General features: G+C 62.4%; 9 protein-coding genes across 9 annotated transcripts; 3 read left to right on the top strand and 6 right to left on the bottom strand.

Annotated features, from left to right (window-relative positions):
* Nucleotides 1-1059, bottom strand: A1Q1_00242 (type 2C Protein Phosphatase; the record flags this gene model as incomplete). The annotated part of the gene is made up of 1 exon (XM_014326570.1): nucleotides 1-1059. One exon carries the CDS (start codon nucleotides 1057-1059, stop codon nucleotides 1-3), a length of 1059 nt encoding a protein of 352 aa, XP_014182045.1.
* A 254-nt stretch (nucleotides 1060-1313) lies between these two features.
* A1Q1_00241 (uncharacterized protein) lies at nucleotides 1314-2666 on the top strand (the record flags this gene model as incomplete). Its single annotated transcript, XM_014326569.1, has 6 exons — nucleotides 1314-1401; nucleotides 1449-2058; nucleotides 2101-2105; nucleotides 2153-2274; nucleotides 2422-2494; nucleotides 2545-2666. 6 exons carry the CDS (start codon nucleotides 1314-1316, stop codon nucleotides 2664-2666), a joined length of 1020 nt encoding a protein of 339 aa, XP_014182044.1.
* A 75-nt stretch (nucleotides 2667-2741) lies between these two features.
* Nucleotides 2742-3047, bottom strand: A1Q1_00240 (uncharacterized protein; the record flags this gene model as incomplete). The annotated part of the gene is made up of 1 exon (XM_014326568.1): nucleotides 2742-3047. The coding sequence occupies one exon, from the start codon at nucleotides 3045-3047 to the stop codon at nucleotides 2742-2744; it is 306 nt and encodes a 101-aa protein (XP_014182043.1).
* A 278-nt stretch (nucleotides 3048-3325) lies between these two features.
* Nucleotides 3326-4687, bottom strand: A1Q1_00239 (tRNA dihydrouridine synthase; the record flags this gene model as incomplete). The annotated part of the gene is made up of 1 exon (XM_014326567.1): nucleotides 3326-4687. The coding sequence occupies one exon, from the start codon at nucleotides 4685-4687 to the stop codon at nucleotides 3326-3328; it is 1362 nt and encodes a 453-aa protein (XP_014182042.1).
* A 2106-nt stretch (nucleotides 4688-6793) lies between these two features.
* A1Q1_00238 (uncharacterized protein) lies at nucleotides 6794-8229 on the bottom strand (the record flags this gene model as incomplete). Its single annotated transcript, XM_014326566.1, has 3 exons — nucleotides 6794-7392; nucleotides 7479-7842; nucleotides 7978-8229. The coding sequence occupies 3 exons, from the start codon at nucleotides 8227-8229 to the stop codon at nucleotides 6794-6796; spliced, it is 1215 nt and encodes a 404-aa protein (XP_014182041.1).
* Nucleotides 8230-9168: 939 nt separating this feature from the next.
* On the top strand, nucleotides 9169-13070 carry A1Q1_00237 (putative 1-phosphatidylinositol-4-phosphate 5-kinase protein; the record flags this gene model as incomplete). The annotated part of the gene is made up of 3 exons (XM_014326565.1): nucleotides 9169-9247; nucleotides 9412-11921; nucleotides 11979-13070. 3 exons carry the CDS (start codon nucleotides 9169-9171, stop codon nucleotides 13068-13070), a joined length of 3681 nt encoding a protein of 1226 aa, XP_014182040.1.
* An 843-nt stretch (nucleotides 13071-13913) lies between these two features.
* On the bottom strand, nucleotides 13914-15437 carry A1Q1_00236 (uncharacterized protein; the record flags this gene model as incomplete). The annotated part of the gene is made up of 1 exon (XM_014326564.1): nucleotides 13914-15437. The coding sequence occupies one exon, from the start codon at nucleotides 15435-15437 to the stop codon at nucleotides 13914-13916; it is 1524 nt and encodes a 507-aa protein (XP_014182039.1).
* A 3663-nt stretch (nucleotides 15438-19100) lies between these two features.
* On the top strand, nucleotides 19101-21014 carry A1Q1_00235 (uncharacterized protein; the record flags this gene model as incomplete). Its single annotated transcript, XM_014326563.1, has 3 exons — nucleotides 19101-19118; nucleotides 19404-19510; nucleotides 19697-21014. The coding sequence occupies 3 exons, from the start codon at nucleotides 19101-19103 to the stop codon at nucleotides 21012-21014; spliced, it is 1443 nt and encodes a 480-aa protein (XP_014182038.1).
* A 582-nt stretch (nucleotides 21015-21596) lies between these two features.
* A1Q1_00234 (transcriptional regulator nrg2) lies at nucleotides 21597-23060 on the bottom strand (the record flags this gene model as incomplete). The annotated part of the gene is made up of 1 exon (XM_014326562.1): nucleotides 21597-23060. One exon carries the CDS (start codon nucleotides 23058-23060, stop codon nucleotides 21597-21599), a length of 1464 nt encoding a protein of 487 aa, XP_014182037.1.
* Between the last annotated feature and the right edge of the window lie 3865 nt (nucleotides 23061-26925).

Genomic DNA, 26925 nt, shown 5'->3' with positions numbered 1-26925 from the left:
TTACCGAGCGACTTCCTTGGGGTTGTCACCCATCTGGTCCTCGGAGAGAGTGTCGGCACGCCACGATCCATCGGGCGCCTGCCAGCCAGCGACGGCACGGCAGTCACCAGTGACAGCGACGTAGAGGTCGACGTTCTCGGAATCAACGACAGCGGTGCCGACGACGGCACCCGAGGCAGCTGGCTCGGCGAGAACGAGGAACTTGGCCATCTGCGCGGGGTCGTCGCGGTTGAGGTTGGGAAGCATGCGCGACGCGCCATAGCAGATGTTGTCGTCGAGGGTGACAAAGGCGTGCTTGAGGGCGTCGGCGACGTGGGGAGGGGTCCACGCCTTGCTGAAGGTCATCCAATCGTAAGCCTTGTGCCAGAACGAGTGGCCGCGGATGATGCCAGATTGAAGACCAGCGAGGGCGATGGTGAGGGTAGGGTGAAGCGTCTTGCTCAGGAGCTGGGACGTGGCGTCACCGGCGTGGCCGTCGATGACAGACACGAAGACGAGGTCACGCTTGCCGGGCTTGTTGGCGGCGTCGGCAGGGGCTGCGCTACCCCACCAGCTGCCTTTGGGCTGGCCGCGGGGAATGACATCGGCGGCGGAGCGGTCTTCGATAGGTTCGTTGGAAGCAATGTAGTTGGTGTCGAGACGGGCGACAGGGTTGCCAGGGCGCTCAATATCACGCGTCTCCTCGTGCTCCTTAAGCATGGCATTGGCCTCAGCAACACTCTTGCGCTTGAACGACACAGTCTGGCGCCGGCTACCGGAGCCGTACGAGACCTGAAGGTCGGGCTCGGCCGGCTCGAACAGCGTCTTCGTCTCCCAGTACCACACACCGCCGGCCGCAGCGAGGAGGATGGTCGCGATGATAGCGTTGCGCTTTTTGGTGTCGGGGGTGACCTCGCTCTGGTTCGAAGGGCCGTTGTAGCCGGAGTTGCTGGCGAAGCGGCGCTGGACGATCCGGGCCGTGGTAGCCGTAGTCGGGTTAGACATTCCGAGGCTGGCGGCACCGGCACGCAGCGGGACGCGCGCGAGCGTGCTCCTCATAGGGCGGAGACGGGTGAGCATGGTGACTGTCCCCACTGAGGTCGAAGGCGGGAGGGGTGGGGTTGATGGGAGGAAGGATGGGCGAAGACAAAGAGGGTTCAGCGAAAAGCACAAATATCGTTGTGGGGATTGAGGGTCGGGTGAGTGGATCGACACGCGGTTGCGTCAACAAACCCGAAACTTGGAACCACTGAACCTGATCCAGCCCCAGGACTTCTTCGTCTTCTCCACACCTTCCTTTCCACCTTCCTTTTCCCGCAACGTCGCCCTTCGCCATGCTAGCCAACCTCCTCGCCTGGCTCGGGGGCATGGCGACGTTCGCGCAGGTCTTCCTCTTCCTGCCCATGGCCCTCGACCTGCTCGGTAAGATTGGAGCCAATCGCACCTACGTCGTTTGACTAATGCCCCAGGCCCGCCGTCGTTCCTCCTGCTCTCGCTGCTATTCACGCTGCACCACTTTGGATACTCGACGCTGCGGCTGCTGTGCAAGAACACGCTCGCCGCGCCGCTCATAACGATCCTCTCTGTGCTCAGCGCGTTCATCAGCGGCGCCTGCGTTCTGACTACGCTGTACTACTACCTCTACCCGCCTTCCTCGGGTAGCACCGTTGGCCACGCGCTCGTCAACGTCCTACCATACCTGTATGCGTCGACGCTTCGCTGGGTATCGCCCGTCTTCACCCTCATCGAGGGCATCTGCACGTTGCTCGTGATCCAGGTCGTCGGCCGTGTCGGAAAGGGCTGGGCTGACGATGACGAGAAGGAGGAAGGTTTCGAGTGGCGCGCCCTCGTCGGCCTCCTCGTCGCGAGTCTGGTCTACTGCGCGGGCCTGTACCTCGTTGTTTGGGCGTTCCCGTCGACGCCGTTCCCCGCCTTCCTTCTCGGTGCCGCGCTCGCTGCCGTTTTCTTCCTCTCCTTCATTGGCTTCTCCCTCCGCCGCACCAACGTGCTCGAGACGTCCCTCGTTCTGTTCTATGTTGCGTACTCTGCCTGGCTGAGCGCGGCTGAGCGCGCTATGGAGTGAGTCTAGCTAATGTTATTGTGAATGCCAGCTGACCCCAGGCCCCGTACGTTCGGCACCGGATGGCTGTCGCATGACTGGGCCGTGCCCAAGAATGTCTCGGCGCCAAACGTGAGCGCCCTGCTGCAACGCGGACTGCACTCGATCTTCGACAGCCTGTGGAGCGTCAGCCTCTCGCTCCCACCGCATCTGCTCCTTTCGCTGATCTACCGCGTGTGCGTCCTGCACTGGGCTACGCGCATCGTCCCCGCCATCCGGAAGGGATGGGATGACAGCGGCGAGGCGCCCTCCTTCTGGGACGGTAAGAGCCTTGGCCAGGAGCCCCCTGTGAGTTAACACGTGCGAGCTGAACTGACGCCCAGAACATGCGCATCACGACCATCGTCCTCGGGTACCGCCGTGCGATCCTGATCGCTGTGTACACGCACCTGCTTCGTGAGTTATCTAAGGTGAAGAAGGCAACTGACCCGCAGTGCTCGACGCAGGAAGCCAGACGTGGTGGCGATGGGTCAACATTGCGCTGTTCCTTAGTGTCTGGAGTCTCGAGCTCTTACTCGACGCAGACGAGGACAGCGACACGACCGTCGGCCGCTGGAAGGTCGAGTAGAGGTGATACAAAGTATTGACATCTATCTGGCTCTATATGCACGAATATACCCATGAAAGAAACTATCTACGCTTTCTACACGGTGGTGCCGTTGGTGGTACCGTTGGCCGTGCCGTTGGCGACGGGCTCGGCGGGGGTGAGCTCGGCGGGAGCGGCGTTCATGGCCGCCTCCTCGGCAGCATCGCTGCGCCGCCTCTCCCTCTCCCTCTCACGCGAGCGGCTGCGGCGGCGCTGGCGCTTCTGCCTCTGTCTCTCCTGGTACCTCTCCTGCTTCTCCTTCTTGCGCTTGGAGCGCTCGGCCTGCTTGGCCTCGTGCGCCTCGCATCCCATACCGACGAGACCGCCGGAGAGCGCCTTCTTCTTCGCCTCGGCGGGATCCATGCCCTTGGCAATGGCGCGGATCTCGCGGCAGTGCAGCAGACACGCGGTGGTGGGGCAGCGCGCGGCAGCGTTGCCGCCACACTTCTCGCCAACGCAGGGCGTGTTGATGTGCACCCGTCCGCCGATAGGGCCGGGGGAGCCCGCGGGCGTGGCTCCGGGTTCGAACTCCTCGACGCCGCCGATTTCGGAGCTGATGGGCTGCGCACGGATGTACGGCTGCGCAATGTAGCGGGGCAGCTTGCGGTAACCGTTCTCCTCGAGCGGGGTCGCGGGCATGGTCACGGGCTCAGGGGGGAAGCGCTCTCGACCTCATCAAGTGCGGCGCGGTAGTACGCGACCTTGTCGTCGACGCCCTGCTTGCCAAAGATGACGCGGAGGTCCTCGTGCTCGTCCAGCATCGGCTTGAGGAGATGGAAGAGGTGCGCCTTGATCGCGCTCCCGGCCGTGGGCGTGTCGAGCTTGGCCACAATGTCGAGATACCTGCGCGCCAGCGCCGTGGCGGCGACGTAGGCGTTGGGGCTCTTCGGGTCCGCGAAGAGCGCGGGGTTGTTCAGATTGCCCTCGGCGGACATGACGCCGTCGCACCCCGTGTACTCCATGCAGCGGAGGGCGTCGTCGGCGTAGAGAATGTTCCCGTTCGCGAACACGGGCACGCTGACTGCCTCCTTGACCGCCTTGATCTGGTCCCAGTCGGCCAGCCCCGTGGCGGGGCCCTTCTGCTCCCTCAGCCGGCCGTGGCAGGTCAGGATCTGCGCGCCCGCCGCCTCCATCATCTGCGCGTACCGCACCGTCTTCTCGACCTCGGGGAAAATCCTGAACTTGGCCGTAACGGGCACAGTGAGGTTGACGTGCAGCGTCGAGATGAGGCGGGCAATCAGGTCCCAGTCCTCCATCAGGAAGGAGCCGTACTTGCCCCGCTTCGCGATGCCCTGCGGGCACCCAAAGTTGATGTCGACCGCGTCGCACCGGTTCTGCACCTTCTTCGCAGCGGACAGGAGCACGTCGGGGTCGTTTGCGCAGAACTGCAAAGTCAGTATTACACTCATCCATCCATCCAGGGTAAGCGGGAATTTCGAGCCTGCCAATTGGTGACTAACCTGCACGAACAGGGGGCGATCGCCGCCCTCGATCCCAGCCAGCGTCTTCCGGTTGCCCTCCTCGTTGCACGTAATGTTGAACTGGGGGTCGCCGCCGCGCGAGTTTTGCCTCGACTCTGAGAACACCCTTGCGTGGATCATGGGCGTGTAGGTCAGGTGCGCGCCGCCCGCGTAGCGCGCATACTTGCGCGGCTGGGAGGGACCGGCCGGTCCGTCGGGGAGCGGGGCCTCGATCCACTCCGGAGGTCCGGCGACGTCGGGGGGCAGAGGCGACTTGGACAGCAGGCGCCACGCGAGCTCGGACTGGTCCACCATCGGCGCGACGACGTACTTCGGGCTCCCGATTGCGCGGTAGAAGTCGTACCCCGATAGCTTCTTGTGCTTCGTGGGCAGGGGCTGGGGCTTAGATGAAGACGCCTCGGCAGAGGTGGTGGGGACGTCGGTGGAAGTGGAAGGGGCGGGGTTGGCGGGAGCTGCGGGAGCTGCGGCGTCAGCAGCCGGAGCAGGGGTCGGCGCGGTGCCGTTGATGGTCTCGGCGGACATGACGTGAAGGCGCCTAGGGGTCAGAGCCCGGGCGAGGCGGCCGAGGAGGGTGGAAATGGTGTGGTTTCTCTGAGCGTTCGAGCGCGCAGATATCTGTGCCGCTGTGTGGTGTGTTGTTGCCGGGTCGATCGACAGCGAGGTGCGCCAGATTTCTATTTCTCGGTGAGCAGCAACAGGAAAACTAACTTTTGACATTTCGGGTGGCGAGCGGGGCCTGGTGGGGTGAGTCACGTGATGCGATGTCGGGACCTAAATGTTGAGATTGTCGAGCGATGTGCGATGGGGGTTACGAGCGATCCACAGTGAAGAGCGTCGAGAGCTGGCAACACGTCACATACACCACTACACACAATGCCGTCGCCAGCGGACGAGGAGCTGGCCGCGGCCGTTACGGCCGTCCGAGCCGCTCATCCCGATCTCGGCATCGTCAAGCTGTGGGGAGCGCTGAAGGAGGCGCATCCCGAGTGGACAGTGTCGGAGAAGCGATTCCGCAAGGTGCTCTCTTCCCTCGGCGGGACGTCTAACGCCTCGACTTCCATGCCGGCGGGCAAGGTTGCCGAGGACGAGCTCGTGGCCCAAACGGGTCTGGACAAGACGCTCGACATCCCCTCGCTCGCGCCAAAGGTCAAGGCGAAGCTCTTTGGGGGCACGAAGGGCAAGGGCCTAGTCGCGCGGAGCAAGCTGGAGCAGGGCGAGATGCTCTGGCAGGAGGAGCCGTTCGTAGCCACCCCCGACCCGAAGATCAAGGAGTACTGCCGTGACAGGACGCTGTGCACGCACTGTCTTGCCTTGTGGGCGCCACCGCCGCCAACCGTGGTGGGATGCAAGGACTGCAGCGACGCCTTCTTCTGCAACAGGCTGTGCATGTCGCGCGGCTCTAGCTCCGGCTCACACCATGTGCTACTCTGCGAGGGCGTCAATCCCGGAGCCGCCAAGCTCAACAAGTTCATGAAGGAGCGCGAGTGGCGGAGTATGGACGCTGCGGCGCGCATTCTGGCCAAGTGGCGCGGCGAGCGGGCTTGGGGCGAGGAAGGGGCGGCGGAGGCGATCGAGAAGCGCATCTGGGAGAGTATGGCGCGCATGAACATGCGCACGAGGGAGGAGGGGAAGGAGGACTGGTGAGTGCGCCGAGCGTAGCGAGGCGGGCGGGCGAGCGAAGGGTGGCCAGCTCTCCCCGCTCACCTGACTTCACCCGCGCTCCCTGCCGAGCTGGATCGGGTTGGGACTGAAGCTGACATGCAGGCCGAAACGCTCCGCCCAAGTCGAATCCCAGTGGCGCGACGGACACGCCGCACTCGTCGCGGCGCTGAACCCCGCGCCGAGCACGCCGGGTGGGAAGAAGTTCAACGCGGTGCTCCAGTCGCGCGCGAAGGGACGCAAGATCCAGCCGTTGACCGCGGAAGAGGAAGCGAGGTGGTTCTCGTACGACGCCTTCCTTGATTTGCTTGGACTGGTCAATATCAACCTCGAGGACAGCGGGGGCCTGTATGCGCTCCACTGCCATATGAACCATTCCTGCGAGCCGAATGTTCAGGTGAGTCTGCTTGATTGAGGATTGAAGATATTGGAGAGGGAATGTATGCTGATCGATTTTTAGGTGCGCAATCTCCCCCGCCACTGGACGCCCCCCACGTCCCTCCCCGCCCCGCTGCCCGACGCCAATCCGCGCGGCGTGCGCGGAACCCACAAGCTGACCATGCTCGCGCGCCGCACCATTCACCCGGGTGACGAGCTCACTGTGTCGTATGTCGACTTCAACCTCCCCCGTCGTGCGCGCAGGCAAGCTCTCAGGGACGGGTATGGGTTTTGGTGTGTTTGCGCTAAGTGCACTAGGGAGGAGAAGGAGGAGGAAGCTGAGCGGAAACGGCTGAGGGAGGAGTGGGAGGCTAAGGCGGCCGCCAAGGGAGAGGTGAAGGAGACGAAGGAGGAGGGAAAGGCTGAGGTGGACGACGTCGTCGCCAAAATGGAAGAGCTGGCTGTTGACGACATGCTCTAAGACAACATAGACACATGCAGAACATTATTGCGAACAGTGAATGCATTGCTTCTGAATCTACTCTAACCCCCACTCCCCCCTCAATCGGCTTCGCCTCGCCTGCGGCTCGCCTAGTCGTCCTCCGGGGGCGGCGGCGGGGGCTTGATCTTCTCCGCCTGCCCGAACGCCTCGCCCATGTCCACATCCACCATCCACTTCTCCCCGTTGATTTCGGCCTGCAGCTGCCCAGACAGACCGCCCCAGCACGCCCGCTCGGCGTACTCCAAACGCACTAGGCCCATACCGAGGCCGCCCTCCTCCTCTCCGTCCAGCACGGCCATGATCTTGCCCGCCGGCTTGGGACGCTGTGACTTGGCGTCAGAGGGTGGGACCCATTTCAGGTCTGCTGGTCCATCCAGCTTCGGGGCTGGGGGAAGCGAGTCGACGGCGGCTTTCGTCGTGTCCGGCGAACTGGAGGTGCCCAGCGGGTAAAGGCGTAGGGGCAAGAGACGCTTGCGGGTGGCTCCCGTGTGGTACGTCCGTACAGTCAACTCTTGGCCAAGGTAACAGCCCTTGCGGAAGTCGACACCGCCGTGGATGTCCATGTCAGACTCTAGCGGGAGGGCCTGGCCTGGTACAATCTCTGCGTCACCCTCTGGAATACCGAGTGACATGCGCCGACGGGTGTAGTCACGCAGGGCGACTTCGTCGTGCTCGCTGAGAACGGAGGCTGGGGTCAGCTAGCGTTCCGGTATGAGGGTAGCTGGGAGGGGTCATGACGGAATTGCTTCATGGCGCTGCACAGGCCGTACTCACGCTTCTTTCCCTTCGGCGCAAACACCATCCTGCCCATCGCCTCTGGTCCAAAGCCAGCTCGGAGATCCCAAGTCCCTGCCTCGCCCTCGCTCAGGTTCAACGGGGCGCGGTCGCCGTCCCAGCTCCATAGCCGCTCAGCAGCTCCGCCCGAGCCAAAACGCCACTGGTGCTTCGGGTCCGGGGACGCGGGGAGACCCCAAGCGGACCACACGTCGTACTCCTCTGTTGCGTCTCGGAACTTGACCTTTGAGCGGAGACGGAAGGGCTTGAGCAACTCCTCCAGAGGGTAGGGCGATCCGGGCTCCCAAGAGATGAGGTAGCCCTTCGGTGTCGGGATGGAGAAGACGGTGTGCAGGACGCGGCCCTGTTGTCAGCTCCACACACTCCTTACTTCAGCTAAGGGAGGAAGCGATGTAGCCCGCGAATGCGCTTTCCGTAACATCACCTTCCTCCGAGGAAGGGAAGACGGGGAAGGCGCACAAAGTGAGAGTGTACTCACGCTAGCATTCAGGAAACCACTGTAGCCACCGCCCAGCGTCTCGACGTCCTTGCACATCTGACCCTTGAGGAACTTGGCAGCGTCGGGGCCAGATACCTCGAGGACGTTCTTCTTCAGCTTGGCGGCGGCAGGCTTGCTTGCGCCGACAGCATCTTCGGGCGCAGGGGCGACGATCCCCCTAGCCCCGAGGAGGGCTCCAGTCCGAGGCGTGAGCACGCGTGTCGATGATGGCCGGAGTACTCTCGGTATCATGATGATGTGTGTTGAATCGCAACGATAAGCCCCAAGCGACGGCGATGTGGGACGTCGGAGCGGAGAGACGGATATGACGAAATGCGGGCCTAGGGTTGTGTCCGTCGAAATATCTCGATGCTATCTCGCTGACAGACCTAGAATCAGGCACGCGTCTCTGTAAGTCGAGGGCCGGCAATTTCCACGTGGTGGCGCGCCTGCCTCTTGCCTCCCTTGTTCCATCCTGCGAGCCTTCGTACTAGTGCGGCTGCAAGCCTGATTGTGAGACAGGTCTGGACTCCTGATTTCCCTGCGGTGGCCGTGTCGCGATGCACTGCAAGTGCTGCGAGTTGCGATGGCCGGATACAGCGCCTCCTCCCCGTGTCAAGCTCCACATCTGCGATCATCACTGCATTGCAATGCATGCATGCATTCTGCCTTCTGTGCTTCTGTCAGTCAGATCTGCAGAAGACACGACACGAAGACTCTGCTGCGCACGCATTCCCGTAACTCGTTCCCGGTGTCAGAAAGAGAACAGACTCTGCGTTCAGGAAGAGTCACGTGTGTGGTGTACCTACTGGCGGCGCGGGAAGACCGAGAGGGGCAAGGGGCCAAGCTTTGGCCACCACCGTAGCACTCGATGCAGACATTCATTCCGCAGCGACCATCCACCCAGCACACTCACTCTTGCACTACTGCTACTACCACTACTACTCTCCTTTCGCCTGTTGCTTGTCATCTCTTATCTGCTACACACACTCTCACAGTCCTTGTTCCCTCCCTTGCATCGACAACCCCCGACTACTCACGACCCCGGACTAGACACCATCACCAACACTCCACCACCGATCGCCCTTCCTCCACGCGCCGACCTTTTGATCCCCGACTGAACCCTCGATTCCTCAACCCCCCGACTGCATACACCCGGCCACACCATCCCCCCGCCCGGCATCACAGCCCATGGGCACCCCCGCCGTCGCTGCGACGCAGCAACGATACGACGACAATGACGACTGGACACCGTACACCGTCAACGGCCGTGAGTTGCATTTCGAAGGCAGGCTGCAACGCCATTCCGGGGCGCGCAACGCCTGCAGGATCTCTCGTGCCCGCCGCCCGCCGAAAACCCACGCCCTGGGCGCCGAGAGCCCACGGCCCATCACACTCAACACTCCAAAACGTGCATGCTGACTTTCCTTCCAGGCTCCGCCTCGCCCCCGCGCATAAATCCTTACCACTTCGTGCATCACCCCGACCACTCGGACGACCCGCTACCTCCCCTTCCCCCACACCTCCAACGCCTGGCTTCGGGCGAGACCGCGACTGACGACGAGGGCGACTCGGACACGTCCCAGGAGCCCGACAGCGACGACAGTGACGACGAGAACGAGCGCTTCTTCTCCCTCGACGAGGAGCGAGGACGACCACGAGGCTTCTCCCTCGACCTGGACTCAAAGGCGAACGCGAACGTGAGCGCGAACACGAACGGGTTCGCGGCACCCAGGACGCCAAACGCCAAGCTGGCACCGGCGGCCGAGATCGAGGAGCCCGGACCAAGACGTATCATGAAGAAAGTATCGAACGTCTTCCGCCGAACACCAGACAGCAAGGACGCCGCGCGCCGATTCGCGTCTCCGCATCGCCAGCGCAGCCCCGTCATGCAGGGCGCGCCGCCAAGTCCGCCCCTAAGCGATGCCAGCGACGGTGACTACACCCCGAGCGTCGCTGTCACGGAGGCAACGACTGTGTCGGCCGTGTTCGAGGACCGGAACAACATCTCGCACCAGGAGAAGGTCGTGATTGCTGCATCGGTCGGCTCTACGGGAGTCGAGCCAAATGATCTCGCGACACCGCCAGCTTCCGGTCTCAGCGCGCAATTGCAACCCGTCACGGAGGCGGGAGAGAGCACTCACGCATTGCCATTGCAGCAGCAAACGCCGCAGACTATTCAGCCCTCACCACAGCCTCAGCAGATTCAACAGCCACCCGCGCCCACGTTTGGAGGAGCGCTCGTGTCCGAGCCGGAACCGCAGGAGGATGACGCCCCGACGCCCACCGCCGCATACGCTCCCTCGATCGACACGATGAGCGAAGGATCACATCGGCTGCCTGCGCCCTCGATTGATAACGCGAGCGAGGGTTCACATCGGCCACCACCGTCGGCATACTCGCGAGACGCCTCGACTGAGCGGCCACCCGTCGCTCCATTCATGATGGCGCGGCGAGTGTCGAGCGGCTCCACGTCGAGCCGCGCCGGAAGCCTGTCGATGGTTCGAAGTGGACGACTGGCGCCGCAGCGGGATCCTCAACCCGGCGCATCTCCCGACTGGGGTCGAGGGATGCTGACGGACGACGATGCGAGCTCGCTGCCGCGCAACTCGTTTTCGTCGCCGCCTTTCAACGCCGTTGACCTTCCGAATTCGGTTTCTTCATCACCATTGCCACCGCCAGCCGCCGGACGTCCCGCCCCACAGCGACGGAACACAAACCCGACACAACCCACACCGCCTATGGCACCTCGCGTGCTTAGCAGCAGTGTGTCGTCAACAGGACATGGTCCGCAACAGTCGCTCGATGGCAATATCAACTTGCCGCCCGACATCTTGGCTCAGGCAGACATCCTTAGGCGGGAGCGACTCCAGAAGCGCCAGAAGAAGATGAGCCTTCTTGTCTCACCGCAGCAGGCGCCCGACATCACGGTCGATCCCGCAGACGGCACCGCATCCTCGCCGAAACAGGCTGGGCCTGCGCAAAAGCCCGACCGCCGCGTGACCGTGCGCCGCAAGGAGACGGAAGAGGCAAAGGTTCTTGTCGGCAACCTCGTCGGCGAGGGGCACCGCAACTATGTGCTCATGTACAACATGCTGACGGGCATTCGAGTGGCCGTGTCCCGATGCCAAGCCAAAATCAAGCGGCCGCTGACCGAGGAGGACTATGTCGCACGACACAAGTACTCGTTCGATATGCTCGGCAACGAGCTGACGCCGTCGGCCAAGTACGACTTCAAGTTTAAAGACTATGCGCCGTGGGTGTTCCGCGAGTTGCGCGAGGACTACTTCCACATCGACCCGGCCGACTACTTGCTGTCATTGACGGCCAAGTATATTCTGAGCGAGCTGGGATCGCCGGGCAAGTCGGGCAGTTTCTTCTACTACTCGCGCGACTACCGGTTCATCATCAAGACGATCTCGCACTCTGAGCACTGCTTCATGCGCTCGATTCTGAAGGACTACCACGAGCATGTTCGCAACAATCCACACACGCTGCTGTCGCGTTTCTACGGTCTGCATCGTGTCAAGATGCCGCGCGGGCGCAAGATCCATTTCGTCATTATGAACAACCTGTTCCCGCCGCACCGCGACATCCACGAGACGTACGACCTGAAGGGCTCGGCGTACGGACGCGAATACCCGGAAGAAAAGGCCAAGACGAACCCTCGAGCGGTGCTGAAGGACATCAACTGGGTGAACCGCGGCCGGACGCTCGAGTTTGGTCCCGAGAAGCGTGCGCTCTTGACCGAGCAGCTGCGTCGCGACATGGAGTTCCTCAAGAAGATCAACGTCATGGACTACTCGCTGCTCGTCGGTATCCACAACATGGAGCGCGGCAACCGGGACAACCTGCGTGAGACGACTCTCGCCGTGTTCAACCCGCAGACGATGCCTGTGCGGCGCAAGCCGTCGAGCGTCAAGGCAGGCGCCGAGGCGAAGACGGTGCGCCGGGCAGTGGCACGTTCGGACCCGAAGCGGCTGCTAAACGCGTCGTCGCAGCTGCCGCAGGGCGGCTCAGCGGACCGCCGCCACTTCCTGTTCTACCAGGACGAGGGCGGTCTGCAGGCGACCGACGAGCAGAACCAGCCCATGGACATGATCTACTATGTCGGCATCATCGATATCTGCACGCCCTACAACCTCTCCAAGCGGATAGAGCACGCGTGGAAGAGCATGACGGAGAACGCGATCACAATCTCCTGCGTCGACCCGGACACGTACGGGCACCGTTTCCTCGACTTCTTAATGAGCGTCATGCGCGGCGGCGACACGTCATTACGCCCTGCCGGGCTCGAGTCACCGCACAAGCTCGTGAAACCGGTCGGATGTGAGCACGACGAGCGCAACGAGATGCGCATGAGCGCGGAAGCGCACCGGCCAACCCTAGCGAGGTTGAGTGGGGAACACACCCGCGCCGAAGCGACCAACAACGCCTCGTACCTGGCAGCCAAGTACGCTGTGAACCAGGCGAACGGCCCCGGAGCGCCAGGCGCGGCCTGCGTACAGGCCGTGCTGAACGATGCACCGACGCGCCCGGCGTGCGCGCAGCCCACCTCAGCGCAGGCGGGCCAGAACGCAGCCTGGACGGCCGGCCAGGCCATAACGGCTCCGACGCCACAGCAGGGCGCCTCGATGCAGTTCCCGACCCCGCACCCGAACCTCCCCGCGACAGCGCAGCTAGCGCAAACCCAGTCCGCCGAGCCGAACGGACCCCCGCCGTCCTCTCCCTCAAAATCACCAACGCTCTATCCCCAGCCGGCGGGGGGCGCGCAGTTCCCCTACCCCCACGCCTACAGCAGTGCGACGTACTCCTCGGGCTCGCATAGTCTGTCCGAGGGACAGTACCACGGCACAGAGGCGCAGGACCAAGCCGCCCTCGGCAGTCTGCAGGCCGGCGAGCGGGATGCAGGCGTAGCAGAGGCGGACGAGGCCGAGGCGGCGCGCGAAGTCGCGCAGTCTATGGCGGCGGGGCAGGCGCTGGCCAATGCCGACGAGGCGGGGGCGCGGAAAGTCAAGGTCGGGCTTAGGACGGGGGAATGGGTTGATGGGCGTGAGGTTAGTGCTATGGTGGGGCATTTGAAGGCGGACTGAGCAGCGAGCGGCGAGCAGCGAGCAGGACGAGCGCAGCGAGTCCTGCGAGGACCTGCGAAGACCTGTGCTCGTCCTGCGAGGGCCGACTGCCTCGCGGAGAGAGAGAGAAGGAGTGAAGAGGGGCCCAGAGTGCGACACCCGCTCACCCTCCTTTGACACCCGATATATCACCAAACGTAACGTTATGGATTCCAACGAAAACTGAGACCCCGACATACATACCAACGAACGAAATTCGAGCAACGACGAGTATTATTCCATCCCCAACCCCCATTCCAAAGTTAGTTTTCTAAGTTATTGTAAAAGGATTCCCCCGATTAGCTAGCGATTCTGGAGCAACCTTTGTGTGCTGCTCGGTACATATGTTACATGCAAGTTTTATTTACAAGATTCTAGTCCTCGCTGCGCTCGGACTGGATGAGGTGAGGGGCGAGGACTAAGCGAGGACCGAGCGAGCCTGCTCTGACATGAAGTGAAGGGCGCCGCACGACTCGCACGACTCGCTTCGCTTTGCTCGTCGAGTTCGTCGCGCTCTACTCCCAGTCAGAATCACTGTCGCTCGTCGCTGCCGTATTCGTCGTCCGGCCGCTGACGACGTCGTAGCTCTCCTCGCTGTCCCTCGGGGACGTGGCCTTGGAGCTCGGCTTGGGCTCGGCCTTGGCGTCCTTCTCGGCCGGAGCGGCGGCGGGGGCAGCGGGGGCGGGCGTAGCGGTGCTAGTGGACGAAGGCGTCGGTTTGTCCTTGCTAATGCTGGTAGTCGGGGTGGGCTGCTCGTCGTCGTCGTCGCCGTCGTCCCAGGAAAAGTCCTCCTCGTCCTCGGTCGTGCTCGTGGCTGTATGTCAGCTACCACACCTTGGAATCGTAGCTGTGCTCCGTAGCTGCGTTCCGCAGTTGCGCTCTGGCGCTCTGGCGCTCTCGCTCCGCTCGAGCTAACTTACCCATCAGCAGCGCCTTGCGCCTCTTCTCCTGCTCCTCAATCATGTCCCTGTGGAAGAGGTACCGGGTCCAGAACTCGCCATCGTCGAGCTGCTCGGGCACGAGCGCCATGCGGATCTCGCCCACGTTGCCGACCTCCTTCTCCTTCTCGCCCGGGATCTTCTCGGCATTCTCCCGAATCCACTTCGCGTACTCCTCCCTCCGTTCCTTTGACTCGGTCTCCGCGGCCGGGTCGACGAGCAACAGGGCTGTATCGGCGCGTAAACGCGCGAGAAGGGCCTCCTTCCTCGACCCGGCGATGGGACCCAGCCCCGGCGCAGGGGATTCGGTGCGCGGCGTCGCGGGACCCGTCGCTGGCGCACTGGTGGTGAAGGCGTACCACTCCCCGGCGTCGAAGCCCCCGCTGGGCAGATTGCTCGGCGGCGGGACGACCTTCACGTTCTCCTCGACCCAGCGCTCGGCCTCGGCCGCCCACGCCTCGGCCGCGCCCCGGCCCTTGGCGACGTACCCCTCCGCAAGCTTCTCGGCCTGCTGCAGGCTCAGCTTCAGTTCCGAGAGACGCAGGTTCTCGGCCAGACGCGCGCGGAGGGCCGCCGGGTCGTCGAGTCCGCTCGCTCGGGCGCTGGCCAGCGTCGTCGAGAGAGATGACTGGAGCGTGTTCTGCAGCGCCGAGGTCTGGGTGCTGAGGCGGGAGAAGAGAGAGCGCGCCGTCGCTTCAGCGTCTGCGATCGGGCCCGCTTCAGGCGTGTCCCGCGCGCGCGCCTTGCCCTTGCCCTTCGGGTCGGAGGGATCTTCGGAGCTCTCGTCCTCCGCCGCCTCCGCCTTCGCCTTCGCCTCAGCCTCGGCGGCAGCCTCCTTCTTCCGCTTCGCCTCCTCCTGCTCCGCCTCCCACTGCGCCGAATTCTTCGCTGTCACCTCAACCTTGGTCTCCTGCAGCGTCTTCATGTCGTCTTGCAGCTGCTGGTAGGTCTTGTTCGCCTGCGTCTGGACCTGCTTCAGCGTGTTCGCGGACTGATCGTTAGCTCTACAGGCCGCACCTAAGCTGAGTAGCTTCTGTAAAAGAAGGGCACGGACGGTACCCTTGGCGGAAGAGCGATCCTTCGGAACGCCCATGCGTTGCTGCGCAACGCTCGTCGTACTCACCCTCGCCTTCATGACGCCCCAGATGGAGCCGAAGCCCTTGACGACATTACCGATACCCTCCTCGAGGGACTGCTCAATCGTCGGTGCCGGGGCCGCAGCGGGCATCTTGTCCCCGTCCTTCTTGTCGCCGGCATCGGCATCGGTGTTCTTGGCATCGCTAGTCGAGGCGGTGTCCGCAGCAGGCGTCGCAGGCGTCGTGGGAGCGGCGTCGGCGACAGGGGTGTCGACCTTGGCGTCGTCCTTGGCGGCGTCGTTGTTGGACACGGCGGCGTCAGTCTTGTCGGCCATGGTGGGCTCGTGGTGAGCGATTAGTGTGAGAAATGACTAGTGGCGAGTTGTGGTTGCGACGTTACGGTCGACTAGGATCGCGATGACACCCTCCGCCTTCAACCGGTAATCTGCCCCCGTCCCTCCTGCCTCCTTGGTGCCCGCTGGGTGACCGCATGTAGCCAGGTGGAGGTTGGAACTCACGTGATATATGCTCTACGCGTGGGTTTGTTTCCGGACGCGTCGCAAGTTGGTCATGGCAAGGTCTCACTCAGGATCCATGGTCAGGCAGGAATGAGGAACGTCTGGTGCGGAGAGAGAGAGAGAGGGCTAGGTCAAGTTGCCAAAACAACACTCGACCGACAACCTACATCCTACTCGACTCATCACACTCTACCTTTGTCCTTGTCCACACATCAGTCCATTCAGTTCCCTGCGCGATACCCGGAAACAAGCCACACTGCGCAAGCGCACCACGCGTCCCACCCCGCTGCTGCTATAAGAGTTGGCACCCCGATCGCACACCTTCCCCCATCACTCCAACACGTTCGTTCACACACTGCGCCCCTCCAGCTGTCGGCACCATGGCACTCGTCCCCGAGTCCATCGAAGAGGAGTCTCTCGACAGAGACAGCTACGAGGCTTACGGACTCGAGGCGACACAGCTCTCCCAACCATTGCCCGACCAGCAGGCGAGCCAATTCGCCAACTCCCAGGTCGAGCCTAGGCGCAAGTACTGTGAGTATCGCATCTGCACCTTGCCACCGGCAGGCAGCTGAGTTCGCACGACTGCAGCTGACTCCCAGGGGCCATCCTCATCCCGACGAACCCGCAACACGACATTCTGAAGCTGCCGTGGGCCAAGCCTCGGCTCCAGATCGGACGCGGCGCCCACGCCTCGGTCAAGAACGATGTCGTGTTACAAGAGAAGCGCGTATCGAACCGGCACGCCGTCATCACTCTCGGACTGCATGCGCCGAACGGGAATGCGACGACGCAGTCGGCCGTCATCGAGCAGCTGAAAGAGGGCGAGGGGGAGCCGGAGGTTTGGATCGAGGACCTGAAGAGCAGTAATGGCACTTTTGTGAGTTGTGCAAACGCCGTTCAAAACTGACCACAGGTGAACGGAGAACGGCTCAAGACAAAGCGTATGCTGATTCACGGTGACGAGCTCAGCCTTGGACACCAGGAAACGCTCGTTAACCACGACGTGCGCTACATCTTCCGCTCGGTCGGGCACAAGGGCAAGGCGATGGAGGAGCCAGTCGGCGAGGTGTACGAGCGGTACCAGATGCTCGGAACGTGAGCTAGCTCATGCGGTATAAGCTGACATTAGGCTTGGAAAAGGAACCTTTGCAGAGGTGAGGAAGGCGGTTGACGTCGAGACCGGTGACCTGCGAGCTATCAAAGTGAGTCATACGGATCGGCATGCGGCGATCGCACTTTCTGACATGCAGCAAATCGTCAAGCACCGCTTCGGCAACAACCCCAAGACGCTCGAGCTCTTCCAGCGCGAGATCGACATTTGCCAGCAGCTCACACACGTAAGTCTGACGCACACACGCCGCTGATAAGCAGGACAACATTTGCCGCCTCCTCGAGTCGTACCAGGATCCGCAACACATCTGCCTCGTCCTCGAGTACATTGACGGCGGCGACCTCCTCGACTACATCATGGATACGAAAGGCGGACTGCGTGGGTTGTACTAGCTGCTGTCACGCTAACCTCAGCGGAAGAGGAGGCTGCGGACCTGACATTCCAGATCTGCCGCGCGATGGCCTACTGCGTGAGTTAACCGGCGTTTACAGGAACTGACCGCAGCACGAAAACGGCATTACGCATCGAGACCTGAAGCCGGAGAACATTCTGCTCACGAAAGAGTCGTCGTCGCAGGGCCGCATGATCAAGATAGCCGACTTTGGTCTCGCCAAGATGGTGGACGCTGGCACGATGCTCAGGTCGATGGTCGGCACACCGCAGTACCTCGCCCCCGAGATCGTCATGCAAACACGGCAGAAGCCTGGCTACGAGAATGTTGTCGACTCGTGGTCCATCGGGTGCATTGTCTACTCGTGAGCTACGCGAAGATTTACCCTAGCTGACCCCAGAATGATGACCAAGGCGCTCCCTTTCGACGACAACTCGGACCTGACAATGGAGCAGCGCATCCGGGCCCGATTCGACCTCGACTTTGACCGGCAGACGCTGGAGGAGAAGGGTGTGACGGAGCTCGGTGTTGACTTTATCGCGCGGCTTCTGGAAAAGGACCCGCAGCGGCGCATGACGATGGCTCAGGCGCTGGAGCACGAGTGGCTGGCGGGCCCGTCGTCACTGCCGAACGAGTCACAGTCGCAGGCGCTGGGTGGCGACTCGATGTGGAACATCCAGTCGTTCGACAGTATCGACTTTGACGACGACCGCGACGACGTCGATATGGAGGCGACGGCGTGGACGCGCCCGCAGACGGTCAGTATGACCAACTACGGAGACAGCAGCAACGCGGAGCACCTGAGCGGCCCCTCTGGCGCGAGCGGGGACGAGTCCTTTTCCCAGCCGATGGAGAAGCTGCGCATCCACACGGCGATGGTAGGGAGCAGCCTGGCCTCGGCCGACGAGCGCGAGGAAGCCCAGGCAATGGACCCGATCACGCCGCCGCGGGACAAGACGGTCGACGCGGACGCAGACGACAACCTCGCGACGCCCCTGCCGGCTAGTCGCGCGGACGTGCGGGAGAATGGGCACCTGGCGACGCCAAAGGCGGGAGCCAAGGAGACGATAAGGCCAGTCGATGTCGCCCGCGACGTCAGCATGGAGCCCGTACAGGGCAAGCGCAAGCTGGCAGGCGACTCGACGAGCGACCTCTCCTCGCCGCCGGAGAGCCAGGAGCCGGCGCCCGCAGAGCCACCGCGCCGCATCACGCGCGCAAGCACGAGGCAGGGCAAGACCGAGTCGCCAAAGACCTCGCCGCCGAACAAGGCAAGGCCGAGGAAGTCGATGCGCCGGGCATGAGCGAGCGAGCGGCGTCTGGGTGAGCAAGCGAACGCGCAGCGTGAGCGAGCGAGCGTATGGGCAGGTGGGCGTCTGAGCAAGCGTGGGCCTCGGCATCGTCAGGAAGGAGTGCGCGAGAGCATTAATGGCGCCAGAGAGACCGAGGAAGTAGAGAAACAGCGTGTGACCCAAAAAGAGAGCCTAGATTAAAGCACTCGTTGTAATAGACATAGCATAGTGTACTTGTCCATCGCATGAATAGGGCTACATATAGCACGGAGCACAGCGTCAGCTGTGCTATCGCGGGGTGTGTCGCCGGTGTGTTGCCTGTCGGTGTTGTGTGGCAGAGAAAGGGCGGAGGGTGCGAAGTAAATGAGGAAACATCCTCGTAAGAAGAGGTTTAGTGGATGGGGTCAGCATCAGAGGACGTCCTGTCTAGATTCATCCTTTCCCACGGCCTCCCCCTGCAGTCAAGTCGTGTGAGGCTGAGTGTTGTGTCCACGTACGAAGTTTGCGACGGTGAGACACACGAGGAGTACGCCAGTCACAGTCACAGAGGAGTGGAGGTAGAACACGGTGGAGGGCGGCGGGGCCCCAAACAGGTCCACACGGAAAGGATCTCGCACGAAAGGAGCAAAGGCAATGACCGAGCCCAGTTCGGCGATGTTGCTTCTGGACACTTCCACATAAACACCATGTCGTTGCGAGAAGAGGTGAGTCCGCACGCATCCGCCCTTCCCATTTCCTTCCCTCTTCCTCTTTCGGAGAAGACAAGAGCAAGGCTTCTTCACTCCGGAAGAGTGACAACAGCGAGAAAGGAGAAGGCAGCGGAGAGCAGCGTCACGGGATGATGGTGAGGACGTACTGAGGACGTGGCGAGGACGAAGGCAAAGTATACCGCCGCGCACCCCTCTATTGCTCACCGCCGCGCATTCCTCTATTGCTCACCGCCTCGCGCCGCTCGTCGCTGACATCAGGGCAACAAACTCTTCCGACAGGGCCGCTGGGCGCGCGCCGCCGATCTGTACGAGCAGGCCGTCTCGCAGGACAGCACGGATGCCAAGGCGTGGTCGAACCTGGCTCAGGCGCGGTTGAATCTGCAAGAGTGAGTGCGGCGAGTAGCGAGCGCAGCGAGCGGAGCGAGCTGTCGAGGATCGCGAACGTATCGCGAACGTATCGCGAACGTAGTGCGCGGAGCGGGTTGTCCCTCCCTGTCCCCCTACTCCTCTTGTCTACTAGGGCAATGGCAACAAGAGGAACTTCAACGCCGAGGACAGCGCTGACACCACAGGTACCCACAAGCCTTCTCAGCAGCAACGCGCGCGCACGACCTGGACCCCACGAACCCCAAGCCTCTCTACAGATTAGCATTGGCACAGAGGGGGATGAACGAGCCGCAGTCTGCTCTCTCCACCCTCGCGTCCGCTCCGCAAGTGCCCGAGATCCAAACCCTCTCTGCCGAGATAAGGAACGATCTCGAGGTCCAACACCTAAAGAGTGATCCGGGGTCGCAGGCCGGTCTCCAGAGTTTACGGGAGGGCTTCATAAGGCGTGAAGGCGCTGATGGGAGTACGCGGAGCGGGGAGCAGCAAAGGGCCGAGAGGGCACGGGTCTGGGCTGGCGAAGATGTTAGAGAGAGGCAGCAGGAGAGTAGTGCCGAGAGGAGGGCGAGGGATGCGGCTTTGCAGAAACAGGCCCGGGAGAAGGAGGAGAAGAGGAGGGATACCGAGGGGTGGGCGCGAGAGCAGGCTGGACAAACGCAGGCGGGACAAACGCAGGCGGTGCAGGGGGGGCGAAAGGCATCGGGCGAGGCAATGGACGTGGACACTACGCCTCCGAGTACAGCTCCGACGACGCCATCAGTGTCCACGGCGGGGAACGAACCGAGGAATTCCTTTGCGGCCCTCAAGGCGGCCAAAGCTGCCCGGAGGAGCTATGCAGATGGAGGCAGCGGGATGCCGGGCCTCGTGCCCGTCAGCACGACGCGGACGACGCCTCCTGCTCAGAGTGCGCCTGCGCATGTGAGGCAGCCGTTGGTCCAGACCGCTCCTCCGTCGGCTGTCCCCTCTGCTGTGAACACGGCGGTGCAGTCTGCGGTCCAGTCTGCGGTCCAGTCTGCGGTCCAGTCTGGCGTCCCTTCGCCCGTGCCCACTCCCAATCCTCGGCCTGCTGCTTCCCAGTCTGCCCCGCCTGCTCAAGCTGTTCAGCCTCCTCAACCTCCAGCTGTTCAGCCCGCTCCCTCTCAGCGCGCCCAACCTCCCCAACCACCGGCCCAGCCCGCACCCAGCTTCGCCCCGCCCTCCAACCCGCACTCCACAGCAGCCGGGGCCGGTCTCTCCCTCCTGCGCACACTTGCCGGCCTCTCGCCACAGGACGCTTTCGCCTATCTTCGGCACTACACGCCCGCCGTGATCTCCAAGGTCATGGACGGCCTGCTTGATCCTGATGCGCTTGGGCTTATTCTGCGTGCCCTCCGGGCTGGAGCTGGGAGCGGTAACGATGATTGGATCAAGCAGGTTATTGCTGGCCTTAAGAGTAATAGACGCTGGAGAATGACGGAACTCATGCTGCCCAAGGCTGAACGGGAGGCGCTTGCCCGCTTGTCCTAGGGGGGTCAGTCACCCAGGGACGACCACCTGGGCCTGAAACTTTAATCTTCATTGTAACTTGCAACACAGTTTTCGGACCAACATGCATAGTCTGGAGGCCTGGTATAACCCAAGGTTGTGACGGGTGGGACCGCGGGGATGTGCTGGGTAAAGGGAGGAGGATGTGATGGTGGTGTTTCGTGGATTTTATGAGACGGAGAGCGTTCTTTGATGGTGGAAGTGTGGAGTGTGAGGGTGGTAATTGGTGTTGATGGTGATTGGGGTTTGCTTGATTTGTTGAGAGCGCGAGCGGAGACGAGAGGAACGCGGAAAAAGTACATGCAAGATAAAAAGTCAAAAAAGTTCTATTCGTGCTTGATCGAGTAGTATGCTGGAATGGTCAGCCTTCGACAGCCGGGGTATCGAGGAAGGTGGTGGTGGATATGTCTCAAAGTCGGTGGCGTCGTTGCGGCGTCGCAAAGTCGTCGATGGTGCTGGCGCGCAGAGCCTCCTCCTCCATATCTCTCTCCTGCGACCCTTTGCGCCACATCACGAGCCTAGCTCCTCCTTCCCTTAGGTTTCGAACCATGCACCCCCACGTGCTTATCGGTACTCACCCTTCGACGACCCATTAGCCTCAGTCAAACTGGCAACGCTGGGGCGTGCGCTGTACGACATCGGAGAAGGACCATCGCGACTAGGCTGCGCCATGCCGTTGCTGTGCTGGGCACTACCGTACAGGTGCGCACTGGGGGCGTACGAGTACGACTGAGCCGAAGCTTGCAACTGCTGGGTGCCGCGCGCGGTCGAGGTGCCAGCACTCGCCTGCGCAGTGGAGGACGAGGCGCCGTTGGCCGAGCTGGCAGCGAGGAGATCACCCTGTTGAGTCAGGCTACTGCGGCGGGGAGAAAGCGCACGAGGAGCTCCAGTACTGCGGTAACGAGGATCGATGTCTTCGTGAGCACCCGCCGAGAGCGGGGTCGAGGTCTGCTGACGAGCCGGGTATCCGTTGCTCATGACCTGCTGCGACGCGTAGCCGCCCTGAGCCATGGCCGAACCGTACGAGTCGCGAGCGCTGTGGGGAGCGCTGAAACCACCTGCCGATACTGGTGAGTACATGTGCTGCTGGTGGTGGTCCTGGGCCATCGCACCAGAGTACATGGAGTGCTGAGAGGGGGGCGCTCCGTAAGGAGGCATCGCGTTCGGGGCGCCGTAGCGGTAACCACCCTGCGACTGGCTGTACTGCGGGTACGCGTAGCCGCCGGGCTGGGCAAACGGCTGGCCAAAGTACTGCTGGTGGTGAGCAGACGGGACAGAGCTCGCCGACGAGTGACCGTTGACGGGCGAGGCGACGCGAGACGACTGGGCCGACTGAGCGTTGGCCATGGAGACGCCGGGAGGAGGGATGCCGCCGTAGGGAGGGTAGCCGCCGTGCTGGCCAGTCGCGTCGTACATGTAGCCACCGTAGGGAGCGGTCGCCTGGGTGGGGGTCTGGTAGGGCGACTGGCCGTGGGTGACAGAGGCGCCAGAAGACGAGCCAGGGGTGCCAACCTGCGAGTTCTTCGACTTGCGGGGCTGCCTGCTGGTCGACGACTTGAGACCGGCAGCCATCATCGCCGCGGCGACGGCCTGGCGGGCGGCGGTTCCCGAGCCACGACGGAGAGTGGGGGAAAGGTGGGTGCGGTAGTGCTGCTGCAAGTTGTCCTGACGGCTGGTACGCGTCTCACAGCCCGGGTACGGGCACTTGAACGCCTTGATGCCCGTATGTATCCGCTGGTGACGCTGCAGGTGTCCGCCAGTCGTGAAGCCACGCTGGCAGATGGGGCAAACGTGCGGCTTGGGCTTGCCCTCGGCCGGGCCAGTCGCACCATTCTTGCCCTTGGTGACGGGGGTCTGGACCGCGGGCGAGTCGGGGGCCGAGTCCTGCTGCTGCTGTTGCTGCTGCTGCTGACCGGCGTTGGCGTAGCCACGGTCCTGGGGGTCCTGAGCGGTAGTCATGTGGGGAGGAACTTGAGAGTACACGGATTGAAGATGAGTTGCCTGCTGCGGAGAAGCCTCAGTAGACATGATCAAGAAAACCGGGCCAAATGGAAGAGGGGTTGCTCGGGGAAGCCCTATACAATCACAGGTGGGCCTTTAAGAGCAACGACTGCAGTCGTAACGTCGTGTTCGGAAAGTGATGACGAGTACAATGTGGGATGCAAGTGTTGCGCGGGGGAAGGCCGGGGCGACGTGGGGGGTCGAACAAAAAAGTTTTGAGGAGCCGGTGGGGCACGCGGCGCGGGTGCGGTGACCAATTGAGTGGAGGGGGAGAGACGCGGTGAAGTCGACGAGAGGTGGAGCACGGATGAAGAGGCGATGAGAAAAGCGAGTCGCCAGGGTAGTCGAATGTTCGGGTCGAGTGTGTATGTGTGTGTATGTGTGTGAGATGTTTTGCGGCGAAAGGGATCAGAGTCGGGAGAGGGGAAGACAGGCGAGGAAGACGAGCGAGGTCGGTAGGCAATGAGCGAAAAAGGACAATTGTCAGCACAGAGCTTTAGGGGGCGCGATCGGCGGTGGACAAGCAAGGGATGGATGGATGTTTGGGTCGAGCTCGGTGCACAGTCGCCGCCAGTGGCTTTGTGCAACAGGTGAACAAGGACAAGGGGCGATGGAGAGAGATGAGCGAGGGAGGGGTGGAGACGAGGGTGGTGGAGTAGGTGCTGGCTGGCTGGCCGGCGGGCGGTGGCCGGTAGAGCCGAGCAGTGGAGCGCCCCAGTTGCAGCCGCCCTTGTGACATTCGTGGCGCGCATCGTTGTGCATTCATCAACCCCGACTGCACACACCGGGTATACCCGTCTCGGTCCTCCTGCCTCGTCGTCGTCCACGGAATGTCACTGGTCGCTGCGGCTTCGCACTCGCGGCGCGTCCTGTTCCACAACAAGCATCACCGAGCAACCGATCGGTTCATCCGATCTCGCTGCTCAAGCATATGCCCTCACCGTGCGGCACACGAAACACCGCGCATGGACTCTCCGCAGCCCAGCCAGCACCACCAGCACCTCACAGCCTCTTCCATTGACACGCAGCAAACATGGCGGAAGCAGCACCAGAGGGAGGCATGCAGAGGAGTTTGGAAAATTCACCACCGGTAACCTCCCCCTGGGCGGAGACCGGGCTCGCTGCGATTGGATGCGGACTGCATCTGCTGACCTCGGCCAAGGCCGGCCAAGCTCCCCGTCGGCCGGCTACGTCTCGACCAGCGTCACGCAGTCTCGGCGACAAACAGCTGTCTCGAGACCAGCATTGCTCCGCTGACCAGGTAAAGCAAAGCCATGGACAGCTGCCAAACAAGCTTTCGATAACGCAGAGGTGCCTTGGGTTGCATCGGGCTGCTGCCCACCCCCGAGCTGCTAGAGCCGGAAACGTAACCGCGAGCGCGTGTCAGGCCCCCGACTTCCCCCACGCAGAAATAAATTCGTTCGGGTGGAAGACGGAAGCTGACTGAGCAGCGTGGGTGCAAGCCAACCGCAGTCGCAACCACCCATGCAGCATCGACGATGAGTTGCAAGCATGGTGGATGACATGATGCACTGCACCATAATGATGTGCGAGAGGGTCGAGAGGTTGCTTGAGGGTCAGGTCCAGCTGCAGGGCTGGATCGCCCCTAGATTTCCGTCTTGTCTCAACACATTAGGGAAAGATAAGATGAAAGAGGTGGTGCTGACCCAGCGAGAACGAGGGCGGCGATGAGGACGAGAAGGGTAGAGGAGGGATGCACAAGCTGTCGCACGCCGTAGCAGTGCAAGACATGGGACGCAGTACTCACGTTTGGTCTGATGGATACAGTCACAACAAGGACGATGTCGCCGATGGATCGAAAAGCGTTCGTTGGAGGAGGGGGAGTAACTTTGGATTCGAAAAGGAAAGGATGAAAAAGGTGACTCCAAAGAAAATTAGGGGAGGGTTGATTGATAGGAGAGGGATAGAGGGGACGGGGCTGCTTTAGGGGAGGGATAAGAGGAAGGGGCACTGAGGGTTAAGAGGGCAGTGAGGGAAAAAGCAGTCGTTGAGTTTGGTACGCGCGTATTTTTTTCCGAGAGCCGACCGCCGATTGATTTGGCTTATGGGCTTGCTTGAAATTGAGCGACGCGGGCGGGGGAAGCGAGGGGCAAGGGGGGAAGGGGGAGAAGACGAAAAACGATGGGACAGAGAAACAAGCTGGCGAGCGACGCGGGAGAGGAGGCCGGGTCGAGCTGGTTTGTGATGCTGGGTTGTGCTAGTTGAGAGCGACGATGCGATGGAGAGAGGTGGGGATGATACGACGGACGGTCGAAGAAAGACGGGGTGGTTGGATAGAAAAGTGGACGTTGACGTTGGTGGAGAGGACGGCGGAGAGCTGGGATGGGTGTGGTTGGGCGAAGCCAGGGGCAAACAAGGGCTTGAACAAGGGCCAACAAGGGCCATCGAGGGTGCGCGCGAGGGTAACTCGACACCAACTCAGGTTAGGCCCACCGACCCTGGACTCCGTAGGGGCAAGGCCAGAGGACGCGAGCTCCGCAGGCGGAGCACCCGAGGACCCCGCCGGACCAGGCTGCGATAAGTGCAGAAGGCGGCGTCGAAGCCGAGGGCCTTGGTCTTGGTGCGTGCCGGTGAACGTGAAGGTGCACTACGGTGTGCAAGCGTGTGACTGGTAGAGAGTGGGTGCGTGGGTGGGTATGCTTGGCCTCTGGGCGGAGAGGGAAGGCGGAGGAGAAGGTGTGCTAATGGAGCGCGGTTGATGGAATAGGATTGGCGGATTAGGCGGATTAGAGAACAGTCGCGCAAGTCGCCGTGGCCGGTGAGTGGCCTGAGCCTGAGTGCACTGAGTGGTCGGGATGCCCGGTGGGTGATGATGCATGGTGCACCTCTGAGGTGACCGCTATTCGACGTCGGCCAGGGGGAAGGAGCTCAGGGAAATGGCCCAGTCAATCCAGGGTAACGGGCGTCACAGGGAAGGTAGGGGTAAACGCCGACCAAGTGCCGGCTCCCTCGGCATCCAAAGGCACGCGCACAGCGCACAGCAGCAGTCATCACCAGTTCACCAGTCAGCCCAACGCTGTTGTGCCTCCGAGCCAGCTGGGTGTGCTCGTGCTGGTGTCAGCCGAGCCAGCCCTCGCCCAGCCCAGTCCAGCCAGTCGCAGCCAGTCCCATCCAGCCCAGCCAGTGCGGGCAGAGCCCAGTCGCCAGTGGCTCCCCCAAGTGGCGCGCGCCAGCACCAGTCGATCACAGAGGCAAGGGGGAGGGGCGCAGGGAAGAGCAGGGCAAAAATTTCAATTCAGGGTGTCTCAGGGCCATGCCATAGGTACACCGCCCCCTCTTTTCGTCACCCTGACGCCGTCGGATGGGATGGGTCGATACACTACGCCGGTCGAGTGCGCCGGTCGCGAGTGCATGTCATGCGTTGCAATGCCTGCATGGGCTCGAGTGGAGGTATGCTGGGTGTATCTCGGCGCTCGATGACTGGGCAGTTCGTCTGGCGGCCTCATGCGAGCAGTGACGCGCTTGGGCCACCCATGTCTCATCTTGACGTGAGACGGCTCCGGCGGGCTTGAGCGCTCCAGCCTTGTCAGCCTGCCAGGCTCGCTGCGGCAGGCGAGCGCACCAAGCGACCGTCCCAGCCAACCGCCGGGCACGCAAGCAAGTGCAAGCAGCAGCGCCGAGAGATCGGACGCCGGAACATGAGGAACGCTGATACGCTGCGATAATGGGCTGGGACGCTGCGCTGGAGTACTGCTGAGATACCGCTGCGCATGCGCTGCGTGCTCGCCTTCGCTTCGCTGCGCTTGCGTGCGCAGAACGAGTGTGGCTCTGGGATTGTGGCTCTCGCCTCGCTCGGCTCTGAACCCATCTGCCAACATGCCCGGTATGCCCAGCACAGATCTTTGCCATGGCTCGGGAGGGACCCGACAGC

Source organism: Trichosporon asahii, assembly GCF_000293215.1.
Source record: "Trichosporon asahii var. asahii CBS 2479 unplaced genomic scaffold scaffold00018, whole genome shotgun sequence".
Lineage (NCBI taxonomy): Eukaryota > Fungi > Basidiomycota > Tremellomycetes > Trichosporonales > Trichosporonaceae > Trichosporon > Trichosporon asahii.
This window is presented reverse-complemented; position numbering and strand designations above follow the sequence as displayed.